Source organism: Ovis aries, chromosome 15 (genome assembly GCF_016772045.2).
Source record: "Ovis aries strain OAR_USU_Benz2616 breed Rambouillet chromosome 15, ARS-UI_Ramb_v3.0, whole genome shotgun sequence".
NCBI classification, from domain to species: Eukaryota; Metazoa; Chordata; class Mammalia; order Artiodactyla; family Bovidae; genus Ovis; species Ovis aries.
The window spans coordinates 21,436,320-21,459,313 of NC_056068.1; the positions used below are offsets into that span (position 1 = coordinate 21,436,320).

Sequence of the window (22,994 nt, forward strand, 5' to 3'; positions counted from 1 at the left end):
TGCGCCCACAGCCGTGAAAGCGGCTTGGCGCCTCGGAACGAACTCTGCTCTCCCTCCCTCGCACAGCTCAAACGCCTCTGCCTCCAACTGGGAAGCGAAGCGCGGTCTCTCCAGCAGCTGTGGGGAACTGAGCATCGCATCGCAGCCTCCGCGGGCCAGCTTCTGGGGAGCCCCCAGAGAGAGCGACAGCAGGTCGGACCGTGTTCACGCTTCCCACCTCGTCCCTGTGCCCACATGCAACTCCCCCTCCTCACTGAGCCCAGAAGCCCCTCAGCACCTGTTTCCCATCTCCCGGGCCCCCCGGGGTTTTAGCCCCTCCCGCTGCGCCCCCGGAGCCTCTGCTGCACGTCCACTCACAGTGCTCTGCAGCGCTCAGGGGGAGCCCCTGAGCCGCGGTCCCCAGAGGCTGCGGTGCCTGCAGCCTTAAGCAGGCAGGGTGGTCTCTGACCCCAGGCTGCAGAGGCAGCCGCCAGGGCCGCGGAGGAGGAGGCCAGGCGGAGGGGGCGCCTGGCAGGCGAGTACGCAGCATGCCTCGGTCACCAACTGGTGCTCCTTCGCCAAGACCTCCGTGCAAGGCAGGAACAGTGGGGCTCCTTCTGCTCGGCGCTGATGGCCGCTCGGAGGCTGCTGAAGGCACATTCAGGCTCCAGGCCCGCAAAGTCCTCCCAGGCTGGGCAGAACCCAGAAGGGTGTGTACCTGGTAACTCTGAGTCAGGCTGCCTGGGATCAGGGCTAGGGAGGGGCCGCGTGGCTTCGTGGGATCCCAGGGCTGGCCACACCAAAGTGTCCCTCTTCCATCCCTAGTTGTCCCTCCCTCTGATTTGGTCCTCCCCCACCCCACCCCCGCAGGGAAGTCCCCCAGCTGGACGCTCTTCTGGGCAGCCTGTCCCAGGTCGTGCTGCAGGAGGGCCACCGCCTGAAAGCCTGGGGCGTCCTTGGCGCAGGCACTGGGGCGGAGCTGCTGCGGCCAGGTGAGCCCTGCTCGGACTCAGCCAGAACCACACTCTTCCCCGAAGAAACCTGGCCCTGTAACAGGTGGGAGGAAGGCTAAACCAAGAGGAAATCCGCAAGGTTGGGAGGGGCTTCCTGTGCAGCGTCCTGGGCAAACGGCTGTTACAGAAGAGGGAACCTCCACGAGGGGGACAGCAGAGGAGGAGACAAACAAAACCGACACAGCATAGCTTAACATATGAGGTAGCACTTCCTGAGAGCAAAAGCCTGACTACTGAATGCAAAAGGTCAGGTTTGGAAAATGCTGGACTTGCCAGGAAAGAAAGAGGCAGGGGGTAGGATCCTACAATTTGATGATGTCGGGCTCACATCCCAAATGTGGAGCCCTGACCTGGACTCAGCAAAAAAAAAAAAAAAAGTCTTTCCCAAGCACCTGCTACACCCTCCTACCAGGGTTAGTTTGGTTAGGGGGTCTCCTTCCAGCTCCTTTTATTCTACCCAGCCAAGGGAGCCCCTGACCTGCCAGATGTGGCCTCAGACCCAGGGCTAAGCTGGTGTTTGCGTTCCTGCAGCCTCAGCAAACCCTCCAGGGGGCGCCAAAAACATCGGTGTGCATCCTGTCACCAAGCTGATGGTCCCTGGCCCAGACTGTGTGATGCTCCCAGCCAGTGGCCAGGCAGGGCCCATACCCCCAGGCTACTTCATCCACCCTGACACAGGGCGGGTGCTGCCCGAGGCTGGAAATCTGGGTTACGATGTGCAGGAAGCAACCCTGGTGCCCACCACTGACTGCAGTTCTGGTGAGACTCCTACCACTCTGTAACTCCACCGAGTGTGGGCTGTCCGGAATGAACCCCCCAGGGGCACAGCATGGGAAGCAGGGCTCTGGCCTTGGGCAGTGGGGCTTGGGGACATAGAGCAGTAAACACCTTCTCCCCCTCCCTCCCTTAACATTCTTGCTACAAAGGTGCCCTGCTGAAGAGAGCAGTCAGATGAAAGAAACTCTGCCCCTGCCCTGCTGGGCTCCGGAGGGATGCAGACAGGCCAGCGTGTGTTGATGCCTCCCTGTCTCCCTGTCCAGGTGGCATCCGAACCTCAGAAGCTGCCATCCTCCCCTTCGTGCCCTACCCGACCTGTCTTGCCACAGGCTCCCTGCCAGCCACCCACCTGCCTGTCCTGCAGCCGAGAAGGACGACACAGTCAGGGGCTCTCATGACAGACCCCATAACGGGCATCGAGGTGCCCGTGCTGGCTGTGACTCTGCACCCGCAAACAAGGCAGTGGCTCACTCTTGGGGGGACGTACCGCAATCCACTCACCCAGACCCTGGCCCCTCTGGAGCTGGGGGGCCCCATGGAGGATCCGGTCACAGGAGGCATCTCACCGATCCTGGGAGTCGGGTTGGATGAAAACACAGGTCTGCTGGTAGCCCGGGTGCCTTCCTTCTGCCCTTCCTCTCTCTGGTCTGGCTTCCCAAGCCCCTCCCCTCAGCACCCCAGACCCTCCACATTCTGGTCTAGTCTGCAGCCTCCACCCCAAGCCCGCCCATATTTCCACCCTTCATGCTCTGGCTACCTTTCCTCTCCTTCCCGGTTTCCCTCACCCTCATCTTCAGCACAGTGCCCCCCGCCCCGCCCAGGGTGGGAGGCAGGGGTGAGAACTGAGCTGCTTCTGCAGTAAAAGCATATGGATGTTTTTCTATCAAGAAAGACATTCCTTCTCCCCCCTGCCCTCCCTCACCCCAGACTCTGCCCCACCCCCCGACCGCCACCCCCCGCCTGTCACTCACTCTGTCCTGGCCACCCCCCCACCACCAGTTCTCTCTTGCCTCACCCACCTCCATCCTTTCTCGCATCCCCCTCTCTCTGGTTCTTGCCTCCAGGCCAGGTGCTTGCACTGGGAGGACTTCGAGATGCCTCGGGGAACCTCCTGCTGCCTGGTGACAGCTTTGTGGAGCCACTGAGCAGGAAGCCAGTCCGGCTCCAGGGGGCTTCCCGACTGGAGGGCCGCACTGTGCCCCATACAGGAGGGCCCCAGGGCCTACTGGATGCCAATGTGCTGGCAGCCCAGAGGCGAGTGATTGCAGTGCTCCGGAGCTCCCAGGAGAGGCCAGGGCCGAGGGGACAGGGGCTCCTGGAGGCTGCCGTCAAGGACATGAGACAGGCACTGGCCCTGAGCCTGCACCACCTCCTGCAGCAGGCCTGGCAGCTGCAGAGACAGCAGAAGGCAGCGGAGAGCCTGGAGGCCATCGGTGGCAGGATAGGTACGGCTCCCTGGCCCCGAAAGCCCAGAACCAGAATAACCTGGAGCTTTACTGCCCCTCAGCCCGTAAGCTCAGGGACAGGCCGGCAGCCTCACCGGCCAGTCACACATGGGATCAAGGGAAGAGAAAGAATTCGGTGACTTCATGCCGTGAGCTCATGAATGCTTGGCTTTCAATCTCAGTGTTTTAACCTCTGGCCAATTCCACTGGGTCTTACACTTGATGTTAGTAGAGTGGATATTCTCTGGTAATTTCATAGGACCCCCAAGCACCATAACATGTGATGACGCCCACTTTACATTGCAGAATCTGAAGCTGAGGGAGCTAAGAGACTCACCCACAGGGTCCCATAGCTACTTAACTGCACAGCGGGGCCTAAAGCCTGAGTCTCCGGAGTCCCCAGTCTCCTTGTCAACAGCCTTCAACTTCCCATGAATAAACTCAGGAAAGGAGCCCACCCAACTCCTCTACCTCCCCTACAGCACCAGCACAAGGAAAGGCAGGGAAAGGAAGTAGCAGCGGCATCTTGCTGGAGCTTATCTCACACACTTCTAGAAACTTCTGCCCAGGATGTGTCAGAAAAGAACCAGGCCTTGGGATCAGAACTGACTTGAGTTTGAAGACCTGCCCCACCGTTTATAACCTCTTTTACCTTGGGCAAGTTATTAAACCTCCCTCTGCCTCTGTTTACAGCATCTTTAAAATGAGGATTAAAATTGTACATCCTTTAGAGATTTAGTTGTAGGACCAAATGAAATAGATTTTATATGGAGTTCTGAGCTTAGATTCTGGCACATGGAGGTGTTTCAAGAAAGTCTGTCCCCTGTCTTCCACCTTTTCAGCCTAGCCTAGAAATTGCTCTCAGCTCCCCCCAAAGACCTGCTGCTTTATTTTTAAGTATTCAGTCCTTCCTTGATGAATTCAAAATGTTAAGGTGGGCAAACAGATGCAGTCTTAGCAGGGATGGACAGACACAGCCCCTCGAACCTTGGTGTGGCCCTCCGCCCTCACCTTCTGCCCCTGTGTCCCCCACCTTGTGTTAGGGGTGATGCGCTATCCGGGGACAGTGCTGTGGGTCCCGGCCCTGTATGGGATGGAGATCCCAGACCCTGAGGGCTCAGGGCTCATGGTGCCCATCCTGGGCATGGAGAGTGACGGAGATGCTGGCCATGCCACACCCGTGGCAGGTTCGATGGAAGATGCAGGCGGCAAAGGTAGGAGGGAACCTGGGGGTCTCTGAAAGCCCTGACTGAAGACCCTATAAATCTTGGGAGGGGTGCCTGCAGCCCACTCACTCATGAGCCAAGGAATGGGGTCATTCTGATGCTTCCACCAGGGCTGCTGAGACCCAGAGTAGAGGAGCTCAGAGATTCTAGAACCCTGGTAGCACAGATCACTTACCCCCCACTGAGAAAATTCAAAGATGAGCACTTCAGAAACCCCACGCCCCCCTCACCCTCAGGGTCCTGTGGCTTCCAGGAAACCCTCTAATCCAGCTCGGAGCGCCTTGAAGGATCAGCATGTTTCTTGGGGCTCCTTTAGCTCTCTCACAGCCATATTTCCTTCTTCCCAAGACTACCCCTGCCTTCTTTCCCCATCTCTGGTTCCAGAAATCAGGGGTGGGCTTGGCATCCCACAGGTCTGGTCCCAATTGCAGTTGGGGCCCAAGCCATAGACCCCTTGACTGGGGAACCCGGTCCCGTCATTGGCGCTCAAACGGACCCTTCCACCGGGGTTGTGGTGCCCATCATCCAGGTGCTGGAGGCCTTACCCCGAGGAGTGAGAGACCCTGGTCTGGTATGTAGGAGGCATTTACCCTATTTCTTCGTTCACTCAGCAAATACACATCAAGAACCTCCTGTGTCCCAGGCACTGTGTTAGGTGCTGAGAAGCAGACAGCTAGACGGGGCACTGGGCAGACGTAGGTGCCAGCCATGCTCAAGGTTTACAGGATGTGAAGGGAGGACAGAGGAGGGACATCTAAATCACAGGGTGAGAGTTCTAGGAAGGCCCCCCAAAGGGGCAGCCCTGCTGAAACCTGAAGAAGGACTCAGAGAAAGGCCCAGGGACCAGCAAGGGCAAAGGTGGCAGGCGTGAGGCCATGAGTGTTCCGGGAGAATGAGGAAGGCAGAGGGGCAAAGGCAGCAGGTGAGGCCAATGGGGAAGGCAGGAAATGAAGCATAAGCAGCCTTGGGTGTGTGGCTGAAGCCAAGAAATGTGATTTATCATGAAAGCCATTGAAAGATTTGAAGCTGATATGATCAGAATCCAAGTGTAATGATCAGACATGCATGTTTTCAAGGCCGTTAAATTTGGAAATTTGGGGACAATACAAAAAGAAAACAAATTACTCAGAATCCTATTATTAATACATTTTTTAAAGTATCCAAATAAAGATGAAAGAGCATCCTGCTCCCAGTTCCTCCCACTCCATCTGCCATCAGCAACTCCCTCCCCCCAGTTTGCTCCTCTATCCAGACACGACACGCCTCTCCTCCGGTCTCTCCCTCCAAATGCAGGCCACTGTTAACATGGCACACCTCCTTCCAGACCTTTTTATGCTTGATATGTGTCTATATGGGGCCTCCCAGGTGGCACTAGTAGTAAAGAACCCGCCTGCCAGTGCAGGAGACATAAGAGATATGGGTTCAGTCCCTGGGTTGGGAAGATCCCCTGGAAGAGGGCATGACAACCCACTCCAGTATTCTTGCCTGGAGACTCCCACGGACAGAGGAGCCTGGCGGGCTATAGTCCATACAGTCACAAAGAGTCAGACACGACTGAGGTGACTTAGCACGCTTGCACATGTGTACGTATAGTCTGCATTCTAGAAAGTTCCCTCTGCCAGCAGTGCAGAGAACAGATGGGAGCAGGGCCAGACTAGAGCAGGAGGTCCCTGCAGTAATTCAGCCTTTGGCAGGTTCTCCACTGCAATGAAAATGATTTAGGGTCCTCCCATGCATTCTCAGCCTAGTTACACTTTCAGAAACAAAGATGGACAAGTCATAAAAGATTCTGGTTAGAAGCCAAGAAATTTAATGCTAGCCCCAACTCCCAGGGTCACAGGAGCATGAAGGGTCAATACGAGCATCTGAGAGCAGTTTCCCGCTGCCTCCTGCCCATCGCTGGAGACAGGTGGGCAGGGGACAGTGGCCCGGGAGAGTCTAGGTGTTAGAAATAGGGAGGGAAGGCCTGGGAGCTTGCAGACGGTGAGTGGTGATTATTTTTCCATCTCCCACCAAGGCAACTGCCTCACCAAGCTTAGTCATGGATGCCCAGAGGAGGGGGGAAGGCCAAGGCTTAAGAGGCTTTGAGGGGTCTGAAGCCAGACCCCAGGCTGGGAGGAGAGAAAGTGTCCGGACCCTAAACAAGCTGAGCGTTGTAGCTGGACACCCTGGAGAAGGAGCTGAGAGCGCGGGAGCAGTACTGGCGCTGCCAGGAGCAGGAAGAGGTTCGGCTGGCGGAACAGCTGGGCACCGCGAGCCGGGGGCTGCTCTCCACGCCCCGCCAAGACCCTGGGCTGCGGGTGAGCCCAGAGGCCCCTCCTCTAGGCCCCAGACCTACGGGTTTCTCCTAGAAGCGGGGAGCCCTTTTCTCCAGCCAACCGCAGAAATGGAATCCATCTCAGGGCAGAAAATGTCCCAGGATTCATTCCCCAGCTCCAAGCCCAAACTTTGGGGCTTTTGGTGGCTCAGACGGTAAAGCGGCTGCCCTCAGTGCGGAGACCGTGGTTCGATCCCTGGGTCGGGAAGATCCCCTGGAGAAGGGAGTGGCAACCCACTCCAGTATCCTTGCCTGGAGAATCCCATGGATAGAGAAGCCTGGCAGGCCCCAGTCCCTGGGGTTGCGAAGAGTCAGACAGACTGAGCGACTTCACTTTCACTTTTCTTTCCTAAGTGTCTCAGCAGGATGAGGGGTGGGGGGGAGGAGCTGGCCCAGCCCCCAACTCCTGCCTTCCCCTCCTGGACCCATCGCTCTGTGCCCCTCATCTCCCCCTCTCTCAGCTGAGGGCCGCTGAGGAGGCCTGCGCAGCCCTGGAGGCCCTCTGCCTGCGGGAGACCCAGAGGAGAGCGGGAGCCCTGAGCGGCCTGAGCGGCCAGAGAGAGCGGGACCTGCTCGCTCAAGGTGGGCGCCAATCCTCGATCCTCGGAGCAAAGCCTCCCGGGAGGGGTGCCGCCAACCCCAGATCCCCAGCCGGGGTCTCTCCTGCCCTCTCACGTGCTTCTGGGCCTCCTAGGTATCCAGCCAGTCCCTGGCCCTGACCTGGCAGGTTCCTTCTCTGGGCTCCAATAAACCACCGTGTCTTTCCGTCTCCTCCCTCCCTCCAGAGGTAGGCACTGCCATGTGGCTCTTCTCTCTGCCCCTTGCAGCAGACAGAGAGGAGTGGGAGCAGGAGGCGAAGGTGATGCTGGGCCTACAGCAAGTCCTGCAGAGTTTAGGGCAGGCGGCAGAAAAGCTCAGGCAAGCGGTAGGCCGGCTGCGGGGCCAGGAGGAGGAGATGCGGCTACAGGCCAGCAGGGATCAACGCCCACAGGTCTGGAGCCGCTCCAGGAAGGTGAGACTCGGAGGCTGCCCAGGGGATCACGTGAGACAGCACATTCACCCCTGACATCAGATGTGGCTCTTCAATGGGTGGGCTGGGAGGGAAGCAGGGAGAAAGAGAAAGACTCTCCCTTCCACTCAGGGCACTTCACTTCCTGTGTCCTAGGTGGTCCAGCATCTCTCTGATGAGCTGCAGGAGGTGGTGAGGGAGAGGCAGAGTGCCCTGGATAGGGCCCTTGGTCAGCTGCAGTACCAGCGGGAGCTGAGCCGCCTCCAGCTCTTGCACATCCAGGTACTGACCTCTGGCCTTGGCCAAGGAGATGTGTGTGTCCAACTTTTGTTGGAGGCTCCCCAACAGAGAGAAGCTCCAGAGAAACCACGTGGAACCAAGCACAGGACTAGCTTCTGACTGTTTCATCCTAGATTGTTGCCTCGGGGACCCCTGTATGTTTGGAGAATTACCCTGGAGACAGGTTTTACGGAACCATCACCACTTCTCCCAGGGACCAGGCTGCTGCCTGCCCCCTGCTGATTCCCTTCCTGAAGAGCCTCACTGCAGCGCTAGTGGGCGATCAAGGCCACGGCCTAGGACTGGAGGATGGGGGACCAGGAACAGGTGAGGTGGATCATGGGGCCAGCATTTCCTTCTGCCACCAGTCCTGATCATGCGTGATAAAGTGCTAGCACTACAGTTAGAGCTTCGAGCTCCATAAGAGTGTGGCCGTGGTGGGTTCTTTAAGACCTTAAAGAAACTCAATGTGTTACTTATACATTGCTGTGAAACAAACTGCCCCAAAGTTGTATGGCTTGAAACAACGAACATTATTATCTCAGTTTTTCTGTGGGTCAAGAAGCTTAGCTAGTGGCCTCTGGTTCAGGGTCTCATACCAGCTCCATCGAGGGATCAGGCCCGGCTGCTGTCATCTCCAGGTGTGACTGCACAGTCCGAGTTCAGTCTCATTGCTGTTGGCAGAACTCAAGTCCTCTCTGACTTGTGTCCAGAGACATCAGCTCCTTGCCACATGGGCTTCATAAGGCGTTCACAACATGGCGACTGGTTTCCTCTGGAGCAAGTGAGAGAGGCCCCCAAAAATTGAAACAACAGCCTTTTTGCATCCAGATCTCATCACTTTTGCCATATTCTATTCATTAGGAGTAAATCAGTATATCCAACCCACACTCAAGGGGAGGAGATAACGCAAGGGCATGGGCACACATGGAGTGCAAGGCGGCCACTGTAGAGATAACCCATGGGGTGCATGGCGGCCACTGTAGAGCCACCTGTCACACCCGATGCTCTTTTTGACTTTGGCCACAGTCCTCTGCCCTTACAACTACTGCTACTACTACTTTCTTCTCCTCTGTTCAGATGCAGATAAAGTTGACTTCATATGGGCCTCACCACTCTTCTCTGCCCTGAGGAAGGTAGATATCAGGTCCCAAGCTCACAAGGATGAAGCTGAACTGCAAGGACAGGTGCATCACAAACCAGGTGACCTCCTTCCCCTGGGAGCCCTGGTTTAGAATTACTATGACACACGGAAGGTGTTCAGTGGTATAACCCACAGGACCAGAAGTATCAGAATCCCAACTTACCAATCATCCCTTTCTCCCTACCCCTATCCTAAAATCCAAGGGATTTTCCATATGAGGAATAATAAATAGAAATCAAAAGTCCCACTGTAATTAAAAACTTGGCCATTTCCCCAAAGGGAATTCCTAAAGGCCCTCTATCTACCCACAAAACACTGAATCTAACTCTTGAGATTCTGTCCCAGTCATGTGTTACCAGCAGTTAATGGAAGAGTGTGAGATACAGGGAGATGGGGGAGACAGAGAGAAAGAAGACCTTGCCCTCAAAAGGAACTCCAGATTACTTTACCAAAACCACCCCCTTGAAATTGGAAAGGGAACACGGCTGGCCTGCCTGAACTGAAGGCGCGAGTCTGTTTCAACTCACCTACATCCCAGGTGGGAGACGATTAACAGGAAATGAGTGCATGTCTTTCAGCTGACCGTGATGCAGGCCACTAGTATGCACAGCTCCAAAAACATCTTCCAATCTGACTTCACGTCAGCAAACCATTGCCCATAGGCCAACTCCAGCTTGCTCTCTGTTTAAGCTTAGAATGGTTTTTCTATTTTTAAATGATTAGAAAGTGAAAGTCAAAGTCACTCAGTCGTGTCCGACTCTTTGCGACCCCATGGACTATACAGTCCATGGAATTCTCCAGGCCAGAACACTGGAGTGAGTAGCCTTTCCCTTCTCCAGGGGATCTTCCCAACCCAGGGACCGAACCCAGGTCTCCTGCATTGCAGGCGGATTCTTTACCAGCTGAGCCACAAGACGAGCCCAAGAATACTGGAGTGGGTAGCCTATCCCTACTCCAGGGATTAGGGGAAATGTCAAAAGAATAACATTTCTACTGACTGCTTTATAATATACCCTGTGGTATTCTAAATCTTTGGTTCTGTTAGCTCATTAAATCTTTACAACAACCCAGCCAAGTATGTGGTGTTAGCCATTTCATAGATAAGGAAACTGAAGCTTCTGAATAGGTCAAGTAAACAGTCAAAAATCATATTGCTAATGAGGAGTTCAGCTGGAATTCAAGCCCAGAGAGTCTCACCCCCGAGTCTGTGTTCTTAACCTCTTCCCCAAATGAAAAATTATCCAACATCCTAAAGGCAGTGCTGCAAGGGAGATGAAGGCAGAAATTTCAGTGAGTTCTCAGGAGGGCAGGCCTTCACATCAGAGAAGCAAGGGAAGGTTTTGTAAGGGAATAAAGCCACACTTCTACCGTGATGAGCGGGAACACTCAGTGTGAACCCCGATCTTGTCTCTTGGTTGTAAAAGCCTAAAAGATTTACTTTTTGACCCTTTAAAGAAAAAATTTGCTGTCCCCAGAACTTGACCATTCTCAATATTAATTCTGCCTCCCCTTGCGGTAAGCTAAGAAGAATACAGGCAGAGAATGGGCCTTCCTTTGAGAAGTCCCACCACTGCTTCAACATTCATTGTCTTTATAATGAAGTCTATATTGATTTTATAATGTAGAAAGCAATTTATATACATTGTCTTGTTTATACATAATAACCCAAATTCTGATTCTGTGAGACAGTAGACTATTTTTTTGACAGTGGAATTTTTTTTATAGATGAGATAACTGATGCTCAAAGTGGTTAAGTGGCTTTCCCAGAGTCTTACCAAACCTGCACCAGAAATCAGGTCCTCTGACCGCTCGTTCAGCATTCTTTCCTATACCATGTTGCTCGTCTTTTATTTTTTTAATTGTCCTCTCAAGAATAAAAAGAAAATAGAAAATGTTTAAAGACCCAAGGCACAATAGAGACAATTTTGTGGGGAAGTAAGACTGTTAATACAACTAACATTTACTGAGTGCTTACTGAGTACCAGACACTGTTCTGAGTACATTACATTTTAATGCTCCAAACAACCCTATGAAATAGAAGAAAATGTGTTGCCATCTTTTCTGGACCCTCATTCTGTTGTGCTGGTGCCTTTGTTCCGAATGACTGGGACTCAGTTTCTTTTCCATGAAGACGGGCAGAAGGCCTGAGCCACAATGTGTATATAGGAGGCTTTAGCACCGGAGGATGGATGGACGGACGGATGGATGGATGGATGGATCCAAATACACCTTTTCCTAAGTTGAATTGTGTCGTTGTTGTTTAGTTAATGTATTGTTACCGCACAGAATAGTCAGTGAAGTCTTACTGTTTTTCTCTGCAGCCCTCAAAAGCTCTTTGCAAGATCTCCCCAAACCTCAGATAACGCAGAAGGAAGAGCTGATAACTGTGCCGTCCACAGACCTCTCTGCCAGGGAGTTCGTGGTTTACGAGCATGGCCTCTCCATCCTACACCTCCTCATCCCCCAGCTTCAGGTGAGCCTTGTTCTGGTCTCTGTGGAGCAGTCATCCGTGGAGTTCAGAAGGGCAGGGTCACCAGGAAGGAGGCTTTGAGATAGTGGATATTCCTTAGGCTGAAGCACCGGGAACAGAGAACTTTCCAAGTCTCGCTTCTAAGTGAATCATTTTACCAGTTGAAAGCCTAATCTCTCAAATGATAGGATAATGGGAAGAATACAGGCAGAGAACAGGCTCTCCTCTGATCTGAGAGATCCCACCGCTGCTTCAGCATTCATTGTCTTTAAAATGAAGTCTGTTTTGACTTTATAATGTAGAAAGCAATTTTGCATACTTTGTTTTGTTTACACCGAATAACCTGAATTCTGATTCTATGAGACAGTGGAATATTTTTTTGACAATGGAATTTTTTTGTAGGTGAAATAACTGGTACTCAAAGTGAATGACTTACATGACACAGAATGTTCTAGTGCACATGCATACGCATGCTCAGTCATGTCCAACTCTTCTGAGACCCCACGGACTATATAGCCCACCAGACTCCTCTGTCCATGGGATTTCCCAGGCAAAAGTACTGGAGTTGGTTGCCATTTCACTGTTATATTAGTCTGTCTGAATTAACTCATTTAATCTTCACAAAATCCAAGTGGCATAGATACTTTTTTTTTTTTTTTTTCTCATTTAAGGTGGAGGGAAGAAGATACAGAATGGGTGAGGAAACTTTTCCAAGAACACACAACCAAAAGGGTTAGAAGGCAGGCATCTTGGCCCGAGAGCCTTCATGCCTGATTGCTACTGAACCTCTGTTTAGAAAAGTGGCAAATCAAACCTAGTAGTTAGCATAAATTCCCAGCACCAAGTTAATAAATACTCCTTCCACTTTTCTATAGTCTATACTGAATCCACTTCAGTTTAGGTCAGTTCAGTCATTCAGTCGTGTCCGACTCTTTGCCACCCCATGAATTGCAGCACGCCAGGCCTCCCTGTCCATCACCAACTCCTGGAGTTCACTCAGACTTACATCCACCAAGTCAGTGATGCCATCCAGCCATCTCATCCTCTGTCGTCCCCTTCTGCTCCTGCCCCTAATCCCTCCCAGTGTCAGAGTCTTTGCCAATGAGTCAACTCTTCACATGAGGTGGCCAAAGTACTGGAGTTTCAGCTTTAGCATCATTCCTTCCAAAGAAATCCCAGGGCTGATCTCCTTCAGAATGGACTGGTTGGATCTCCTTGCAGACCAAGGGACTCTCAAGAGTCTTCTCCAACATCACACTTCAAAAGCATCAATTCTTCGGTGCTCAGCTTTCTTCACAGTCCAACTCTCACATCCATACATGACTACTGGAAAAACCATAGCCTTGACTAGACGGACCTTAGTCAGCAAAGTAATGTCTCTGCTTTTGAATATGCTATCTAGGTTGGTCATAACTTTTCTTCCAAGGAGTAAGCGTCTTTTAATTTCATGGCTGCAGTCACCATCTGCAGTGATTTGGGAGCCCCAAAAAATAAAGTCTGACACTGTTTCCACTGTTTCCCCATCTATTTCCCATGAAGTGATGGGACCAGATGCCATGATCTTCGTTTTCTGAATGTTGAGCTTTAAGCCAACTTTTTCACTCTCCACTTTCACTTTCATCAAGAGGCTTTTAGTTCCTCTTCACTTTCTGCCATAAGGGTGGTGTCCCTGAATCCACTTATCCTGTTATAATTTAAATTGATACCCCAGTTCATTTACTTCCCATTATTGGTTGGTGCTATGTAATTGAGCTGCAGGAGAATTTTTTAACAGAGAGATAGGTTTCATGGTTTGTTTGTTTTTTTTTTAATTCTTTTCAGGCTCCAAAAATCACCCTGCAGATTGCTTCTCATCTTCCTGCCATGGAAGCCTCAGACAATGCCTTCCAAGGTTCCTTCTTCTATCAGGTATTTCAAATTCCCAATCCCACGTGTGAGGTTTGTCAAATTCTAGGTCTAGTAAAGACAGAAGCAAAAAAGAGCAAATGTTGTAGAGTATTTTTCTAAGTCCTCAGATGTTTTACTCCCTCTAGGTAATAAGTCATCTGGCTAAGGCATAATAAATGTCCCTATGTAAGAGCTTTGTCTAATTAGTGAAATGACTGTGTCCTGGCTTGTGCCCAGAGAATCACAATGGCTTTGTGCCCGTTAATGAATCTGTCCATATCGAAGCCAGTGGTTCCAGACTGGTGTTTCCCGTAAGAGGCATGGTTCCAAGCTCAGGAAATCCTGCACAGTCAGCATCTTTCTATGGGGAAGGATCTAAATTGTTCCTGTCCTGGTAGTTCCTCAAACATGTAGACTGGCAGTGCCATGGTGGGGTCCTCTCAGCTGGTGTGTATGGACCTTAAATACTATGACAGAAAACAGTGATTGTGAGAGGGGACTGCTAACCAAGGTTAGAGGACAAGCAAGTGGCTTATACTTGGCTAGCAAGTTGTTAGGGGATTTAATAAGACCAAAAATTACCCCTGTATGATATTCTCCAGGTATTATTTCACTTGATCCTCAAAGCATCTATGAAGTAAGCAATCTTGACTCCCATCTTACTAATGGGGAGGCAAACTCAGGAGTCATGGAGTGTTATGTGCCAGGCACTAGGCCATATGTCTCACATGCATTCTCTCACTTATAATTTATAGCCACCTAACCCCAGGGGTTGGGGAAGGGTACTTTCCATTTAATGCATTAGGAAACTGAGTCCCAGAGAGGCCAAGTTATTTGCCCAAGATCACAACGTGGCAAGAGTCAAAACTCAAGTCCAGATGAATTTTACACCAAACTCATTTTGTAACCATGCGTCTGTGCTGACACCTGCAGCTAATTCCAGAAACTGATCTCAGACTGTCTGATTCCAAATCATCTAAGGTTTTTCCATGCCAACCTATCACCTCTTAAGAGAATTAGCAAGGAGTTATTTCAGATCAGTTAGGCAAGACAAGAGATTTGAGAACTTGATTACAAAAAAGGCATGAAAGACAAAGAAAACCTGATAGCCCCATAAGACGATGCTTCTCAAACTGTGGTCCTCGGACCCTCGTCTATCAACCACCTGGGGAGTTTGGTAAGATGGAAATGGCGAGTCCACCTAAAGCCCACAGAACCAGAAATCCTGGGATGGGTCCCCCAAATAGAATCACACCCAAATGATCCTCATTCACACTAAGTCTGAGAACCACTGAGTAAAGAAACAGTAATTGGCGTTCAAGGATTAAAAATAAATAAATAAACAGAGATACATGAATAAGTTTTCTCTGAATTTGCAAGTTTGTTTTCTGTATTTCTGTAAGCCAGGGGTAGCAAAAAAAAAGATGGGAGATGATGGAGAAAATGATTTATTCAGACAGTTGAGCTAAAACAATTTTCCCTTGCGCTCTGAATCTTCCCTTCAATAAATTTCCATTTAACCCAGGGAGTCTCTAACTTTATGATTCCCCAAGTTGTTTTAGATCAGATAAAACTAGACAAAGAGAGAGGCAGGGGAAATATTTCCTGAGGTTGACATACCCAAGTTTGGGTATTTTCTCCACTCAGAGAGCTGAAAACACACTGTTTGTTGGGAGAGAGTGTTTGGCGTCGGTGGGAAGCTTTGTTCTGCTGTTGATCCACTGCCTGGCCCACATCGCTGCCGATGACCTCCACCAGGACTCCAACCCCGCCTTTCTGAGGTCATTTTACAAGGTATTTATAACATGCAGAGGGCTTTTTGCTTCTCTTACTTTATGACTCATGCCCATTCCCCAAGATAGTAAATGCTATAAGCTTTGAAATATTTCGGATCTACTTAAGTCCCACCGATGGCCCTTGGTTCCTACTGCCTGGCTAAGATTTTCCCAAACAAATTTCCCATGGCAGCATATGAAAAATGCATACAGCTCTCTAAGAATTCTGGAGAGAAGCAGCCTTCCTCTGAGAACAGCATCACCCTTTTCTGTGGCTATTGCATTGTCAGTATTTGAACCTCACCAGAATTACAAGCAGGCGAGTAAAGATGGTCCATCTCAAGTCCCATTTCTCTTTCAACTGTAATTTTAAAGCTACACTAGCCATTTCCTAGAGGCCAGACTGATCTGCCGCGCTCACTTTTCCTGACCAGGGGCTGAAGGCCTACTTCAGGGAAGCATTCTCTATCACTCTGCGAATGTCGACAGTTTCCCAGGACAGTAAACTTGGCCAAAGCATAAGTGCTCTTCTGCTGGGAGAGCAGCCCATCTCTGAAAGAGGAAGAGACCTTCTCTCTAAACTCATTGTAAGAAAGCATGAGTCCCACTTGGAGCCAGAGTCGTCGGAGGAGGTGACTGACTTTAACTTGTGTAGCCCGTGGTTTTGTTTGTGTTTGTGTTTTTTGTTTACACTTTCTATTTTATGTTGGAGCATAGCTGATTAACAATGTTGTGGTAGTTTTGAGTGCACACAGAGCGACTTAGCCATGTTTATATATACATGAATCCATTCTCCCCCAAGCTTCCTGCCCATCCAGGCTGCCAAGTAACACTGAGCGAAGTTCCCTGGGTAGCACATGGTTTTAAAATTGACTCCTTCACAGATTAAATGCCTCCGTGAATGACCTATGCATGTGTTTCTTGCCTCCCAAGATGGCACATTGCCTTGACATCCAGGCTGCTTCTCAAACCACATATGACAGTATTTTTTAAACCCTATGTTCTACAGGGCAAACGGGGGGGACCTGGCTCATGGGGATTGCAAATATGGCTCCACAGTTCATTAATATTCCATTAACATATTATCAATAAATAAGCAGAATTCCATCTATAAAACTTACTGTGACTTAGAGACTACATTTAGATGCCCAAGGGGTAGCTTGTTTACCCAAACTTACTGTATGCTCTTTTCTGTGCAAGTTTGACAGTGGCATCCTTAATACTTAATAAGTACTTTTATATCAATATTATCTCAGCTTTTTAACTATGAAAATATAAAATTTAAATCTATGATCTTAAAAAGACTATCTTCTGTTCTTCCATTAAAGGTCAATTCATTGTTGAGTCAGAAATAAGAGGATATCTTTTTTTTTCATTATGTAGATAAAACTCCATACATTTTCAAGGCCTATATATGTGTGTACACACACACACACACACACACACACATATACATAGTCTCATTCAAGCCACCCAGCAATCTTGGTAGCATACATATTTTTAGTCACATTTGTATTTAAAGGTAGATTTAGCAGTTTGCTCCAAACCATACAGCTGTTTGTAGTGGTAGAATTGAGACTAGATTCTTGATCACCTGACTGCTAAGGAAATAGTCCATATACATCTCCCTGTAATTAACTCTCCATTAGTTACTGATTCATCTTGTGGCTGTTGATGGTGATAGTGATGTTGGTCATCCAGATTACAAAATTATTATAGTCTAGCACAAATCTCAGAAAACAGTCAACGCGCTGTCCTCACCTCATAGCAGCATTTGACCCATCTGATCACTTTCTCCAGTTCGATCCACCTTCTTTACTGGAGTCCCAGGACACTGGCCGCCTCTGGTTTTCCTCCTCCCTCCCTGACTGTTCCTTCTCAATCTCCTTTGCTGATCCTTCCTCCTCTCCCTGGCCTCTTAATGTTCGAAGGACAGGATTCGGTCCTGTCCTCTTCTATATTCACTCCCCTTGGGGATCTCGCCCAGTGGTCTAGCTTTAAATCTCATCTAAATGAGATCTATATGTCATCTAAATCTCATCTATATGTCAACAACTCTCAAATTTTTTCTTCACCCTCAACCCAACTCTATCTCAGCTCATATATCCAACTGCTTACTTGCCATCTGGGCTTACCTGGTGGCTCAATCAGTAAAGAATCTGCCTGCAATGCAGGAGACCCAGGTTCAATCCCTGGGTCAGAAAGATCTCCCAAAGAAGGAAATGGTAATTCACTCCAGTAGTCTTGCCTGGAGAATTCCCTGGAGAGAGAAGCCTGGCTGGCTACAGTCCATAGGGTTACAAAGGGTCGGACACAACTGAGTGACTAACACACACGCTAACCATCTCCAGGGGAATGTCTTATAAGTAGCTCAGACTCAACAGGCCCAAAGCCAATCTTCTTTTCAAACCTGCTCCACTTAAAACGTTCCCCATCTCCACTGATGGCAACTGTGTTCTGATTTTTCAAGCCAAAGTCTTCTCTTCAGGCCAAACCTGTTACATATACCCCAAAACCAATCCATCAGGAAATTCTTCAGAAACTCATCCTTCACAAACTGTACCTTCAAGTATGTCTATAATTGATCACTTCTCATCACTTGCGCTGCTACCAACCTGATGCGAGGCAGCTCTTGCTTGGACTACCATCAGACCTACTAACCCATCTCCAAGCCCATGCTCATCTCTCTGCAGTGTATTCTCAGCACAGTAGTCATAGTCACCCTCTGAAAATGAAAGTTGAGATTGCTCAAAGTCCTGCTGTGTTCCTCAGTTCACTTGGGTAAAAATCTAAGAAGTCAAGTCCCCTTCATGTCTCACTCTGTCACCTTCTTCTCTTCCCCTCATTAGCTCACCTCCAACCACATTTTCCTCCCTACTGGTCTTCAGACTCTCCAGGGACAGTGATCTTAATGGTCCTACCTGCAATGCTCATTCCTCTAAGGCAGTAGCTCCCAACAGAAGCAATTTTATTCCTGGCAGGATATTTGGCAACCTCTGAAGACACTTTCAATGGTCTGACTCAGAGGAGGTGGTGCTACTGTTAACTACTGGATAGAGGCCACAGACGGAGAAGGCAATGGCACCCCACTCCGGTACTCTTGCCTGGAAAATTCCATGGATGGAGGAGCCTGGTGGGCTGCAGTCCACACGACTGAGCGACTTCACTTTCACTTTTCACTTTCATGCACTGGAGAAGGAAATGGCAACCCACTCCAGTATTCTTGCCTGGAGAATCCCAGGGACGGGGGAGCTTGGTGGGCTGCTGTCTATGGGGTCGCACAGAGTCGGACACGACTGAATCGACTTCACAGCAGCAGTAGCAGAGACCACGGATGCCCCTAAACAGCCTACAGTGGATAGGACAGCCCCACAGCAAAAAATCATCCATCCCCAAATGTCAGTAGCACTGAGTTTAAGAAACCCTGGGCTATGCCTGCCTCCCTTGTCTTCTTCACGTCTTTGTTCAAGTGTCGCCTCAGCGACTATCCTGACAAGCCTGTCTTACTCCGCCACCCTCTTTGCCTTGTTCATCAGCTTCTCTTTGCTCTGCTTTTCCTTATCCTACATCATGTCCTAACATAGTACAGAATTTACTTTTGCCTGGTGTGTGCTCAGTCGCTCAGTCATGTCCAACTTTTTGCAACCCCATGAACTGCAGTCCGCCAGGCTCCTCTGTCCGTGGGATTCTCCAGGCAGGAATACTAGAGTAGGTTGCCACTTCCTCCTCCAGGGGATCTTCCCGACCCAGGGATTGAACCTGCATCTCCTTTGTCTCCTACACTGGCAGACATATTCTTTACCACTGCACCACCTGGCAAGCCCCTCAGGATTTACTTACATTTGCTTATTCCATTTTTCCCCTGCTAGAATATAAGCTCCATGAGGGCAGAGTTGTTTGCTTTGTTTTTTCTGATATAACCCACAGTCCAGCCTCAGAGCAGGCTTTTCATATGTTTACTGTGCTAGTGAATAGATTTATGTGGACACTGATGCTATGTCACCAAACTTCTCAATCTAGGAGGCAGATACTAGCAAACATTACACATTTGCCATGTGTCAGGCATTCTGTTGAGAGTTTTACATGCATTATCTCATTTAACCTTCCCCATGCTCTTGTACGGTAGATGTTACTTTTATTCTTAACTTACAGATGAGAAATCTGAGGCTTAGAAGTATTAAAAGCCTCTTTTCCAAGACAGAGAAAGTTGTGGAGCTTGTATTAATTAGTACTCTGCCAACCACCATTTATGAAGAGATCTCATTTTATTTTAAGAAAGCAGAACTGTATATAGTACTCTGAGGTACTGGCAAAGATTCAAGAGTACTTAGAATAAATGGGAGCAAAGATCTTAAGTTTATTATAATTTATCTTTCATACTCTCTACAGTATATTAAGAAAAACAAAGATCTTCTCCTTTTTATCAACATGGAACACTTCCTAAAAAGCATCCTTGCTGCAGAGCAAAAACTCCCAAAAGAAACAAGAGATCAGCTTGGAGATGAAGATAAGGTGAGATGTTCAGATGACCTACAGCACTGAGACCATACTTTGCTATATACTTTGCAACATTTTTGTGTGTGTTTGGGACCATGTTTATCATTGAACATGTCAGCAGAACACAAGATTGGGAATCAATGGTGGTCTGAACAGGTAATATCATCAGTCACTTATTTTAAAACTTTATCTACAGATGGTGGATCTTAGATTCCAGAGTTAATCCCTCTGCTTTCAGGCAGGTCAGGTATTAATCTTAAAGAACTGGAGCTGAGACTTGGACTTGCCCCAGTTCACCCAGCTGGAAGAGAATAAACAGTCACCAGATCTACTGCCTTCTCATTTGGGATTTCTCCCAGTGTTCCATAGTGATACCTACTACTGTTTTGTTTTAAATCTGGAGCATTTAAAACATTGTTATATCTTTAAAAACCACCAAATACTCTGGTCCCAAAGGACAAACATTAATATTTTGTCACATATAATTAGCAGAGAAAACCCCAAGCATTATTATGCTCATTATTCTAAGCAGAATAGTGACCTAAACATGTTGAGATCAAGATCAGCAACAACCTAGAGATGTATGTAGCTGAGCACCAACTCTAATCCTGGGCTCCAGTCTGTTTCAAAGTTATCACCAGTATCTGGGGTGAAAACTACATTTTTATTACATTATTTTATTGCATTGTTTCAAGATCACACAACTTTACAAGTGCACATATCATTAATGGACACCTCATGAAACCATCCAAATGAGCATTTCCATGTAAGCATCCAGACCAAGAAATAGAACATTACCAGCTTCCAGCAGCACCCACGTCTCCCCTGCCAGGAAGGGTGACTGGCAGGCCACCATCCTGACTCCAAACGTCGTAAATTGTTTTTGCTTATTCATGAATTTCACACCAATAGAATCATAAAATATGAATTCTTTCTTCTTCAAGTTTGTGAGATTTATCCATATTGTTGCAGGTAGTTGTATTTTGTTGATTCTCTTTGTTGTAAAGTATTCTGTGGTGCAGACATATCTTAATTTATTCACCATATACTGATCTACAGGTGAGTGTTTTCCAGCTTGGGGTTATATAAATAGTTCTGTGCACCTTTTGATGACTATACCTAGTCAGGTATTAACTTAGAACAAGTGCTGGGTCTGAGGATATGGATATGTTCAACGTTAGTACATACTATCAACCCGCGTTCCTAAGTGATCACACGCGGCCACCAGCCATGGATCAAAGTTCTAACTGCTCTCCATCCTTATCAGAACTAGCATTTCCCATCTTTTTTACTTTATCCATTCTCTTGGGTGTGAGTTTTTAATTTGCATTTTCCTAATGGCCAGTGGGCAGAAGGAAATGGCAACCTACTCCAGTGTTCTTGCCTGGAGAAACCCAGGGATGGAGGAGCCTGGTGGGCTGCCATCTGTGGGGTCGCACAGAGTCAGACACGACTGAAGCAACTTAGCAGCAGCAGCAGCAGCAATGGCCAGTGGAATTGAGCATCTTTCATGTATTTATGCAGCATGTGAAAGTCCTCTCTCTAGAGATACTTGTTCAAGTCATTTGCTAATTTGTCATTGGATCCCCTCTTTTTAATTGATTTGCAGGAATTTTTTATTCTGCAACTATCTTTCCTCATTCTGTAGAATGCCTTTTTATGGAAATAACTACATGTTTCTTTTACTGTTTTATTTTTATATCTAGAAAAATAAAAAATAAAAGCCTGCATTTTTAAAAGTTGTTAAGTATGTCAGTATGCCATCCAATGAAGCTGATAAGAGAACATGAATGTAAAAATCACATAAATATATATTATAATTTGGGGTAGATATATAACATAATGGGCTAGTTCTTGACACAGAAGAAAAACATGCTGATATTTTCACTGTGACTAAAAGATTAGATCATGTATATTATTATTATATTCATTTAAAGATATAGGCTAAACCTCTTTAAAAAATGTAAAATTTGTATATATCATCAATTTTCAGGCTGACTAACTTACTTAAAATTGCTTGTTACCAAGTCACACAAAAGGAGATGGATGTATTTGTAAAACATTTGGTGATATGTAATGAGAATACATAAAATATAGCCTTTGTGGCATGTGCAAAATTCACTTTGGAGGCCCTGACTGGAAAATTTCAAAGAGACAAGCAGTTATCTAAAACTGAAGCTTCAGGGTAGATTTGAATACTAATTAGAAGATATACAACCATGACATGAATTCAGTGGAAGCCAAAAAATTTTAATACAGTCTCCAAACCTCAGATTACAAATCCAATGTCAGCAATTCAAGCTGTTTCTCACATGCTCAGAATCAGCTCACTGTATGTAGCTTCTCCATTTCTTCCACCTTACACTATCATTAAGTTCTCATTATTTGTTGCTAGAGACTGGTCACTTAGTCTTCCTAAATGATTAAATCATTAGATTAACCATCAGGCAAAGTAAGTACAAAATCTGTCAGCCTTTAAAACTGTTTCATTAGTTACGATCTCAATTAAAATTCCATGCTGCCTTCATAGATCAGATACCGATAAAGTGATAGTCACCCTTAATAATGGACTATGTGGCAACTTACCTGTCTCTTTCATGAACTGGGAATTCTTATGTAAAGCATACTCCCCAAATTATTGCATAGTAACTTTATAAGATTAAAGACTTCCCCAATACTTTGAGAAGGTAAATCTTATTTTGGTATGATAAATATTCAGTATGTGTCAAGAACTTCATGTACTCACATAAATCATGAAGTGTATTTCCCAGAAAACATAGTAAACATTAAGTAAGTCAGACATATAAGATTATTTAGAATAGTTAGACTAAAAGTCCAAGTCTTCAGAGAGGTGGCAAAGAAAAAGTCATGAAATTAAAGATCTTTTCTCTATATTCCTCATTCTTTGCTGAACAAAGCACCTACTAAAACATGATTCTATTAGGTTCCTGGCTAACATCTTGGGTCCTCCATTTGATTCGATTAGTATACTAACAGCTGTGGGCTTTTACTAAGCACATGCTTTTTAAGGGAAATGAGGGAAATGCCACAGATTATAAGGCAGGGAACATGTTCTCCTTCCTGCTGCATTATGCGTGTTTATTGCTGAATCAAATCAATAGTACATTTTGGAAGTTTTGAGACTCTAATTATCTTTAAGGAATTAGTTTACGTGC

General features: G+C 47.8%; 1 protein-coding gene across 1 annotated transcript; it reads left to right on the forward strand.

Moving 5' to 3' along the window:
• The first annotated feature begins 2,641 nt into the window (after positions 1 to 2,641).
• LOC114118245 (uncharacterized) lies at positions 2,642 to 21,511 on the forward strand. Its single transcript, XM_042232816.2, has 15 exons — positions 2,642 to 2,717; positions 2,834 to 3,214; positions 4,258 to 4,428; positions 4,872 to 5,011; positions 6,600 to 6,740; positions 7,219 to 7,339; positions 7,585 to 7,769; positions 7,923 to 8,048; positions 8,180 to 8,372; positions 9,126 to 9,248; positions 11,511 to 11,662; positions 13,481 to 13,567; positions 15,194 to 15,340; positions 15,756 to 15,953; positions 19,711 to 21,511. Exons 1-15 carry the CDS (start codon positions 2,642 to 2,644, stop codon positions 19,861 to 19,863), a joined length of 2,394 nt encoding a protein of 797 aa, XP_042088750.1. The 3' UTR covers positions 19,864 to 21,511.
• Positions 21,512 to 22,994: the final 1,483 nt, after the last annotated feature.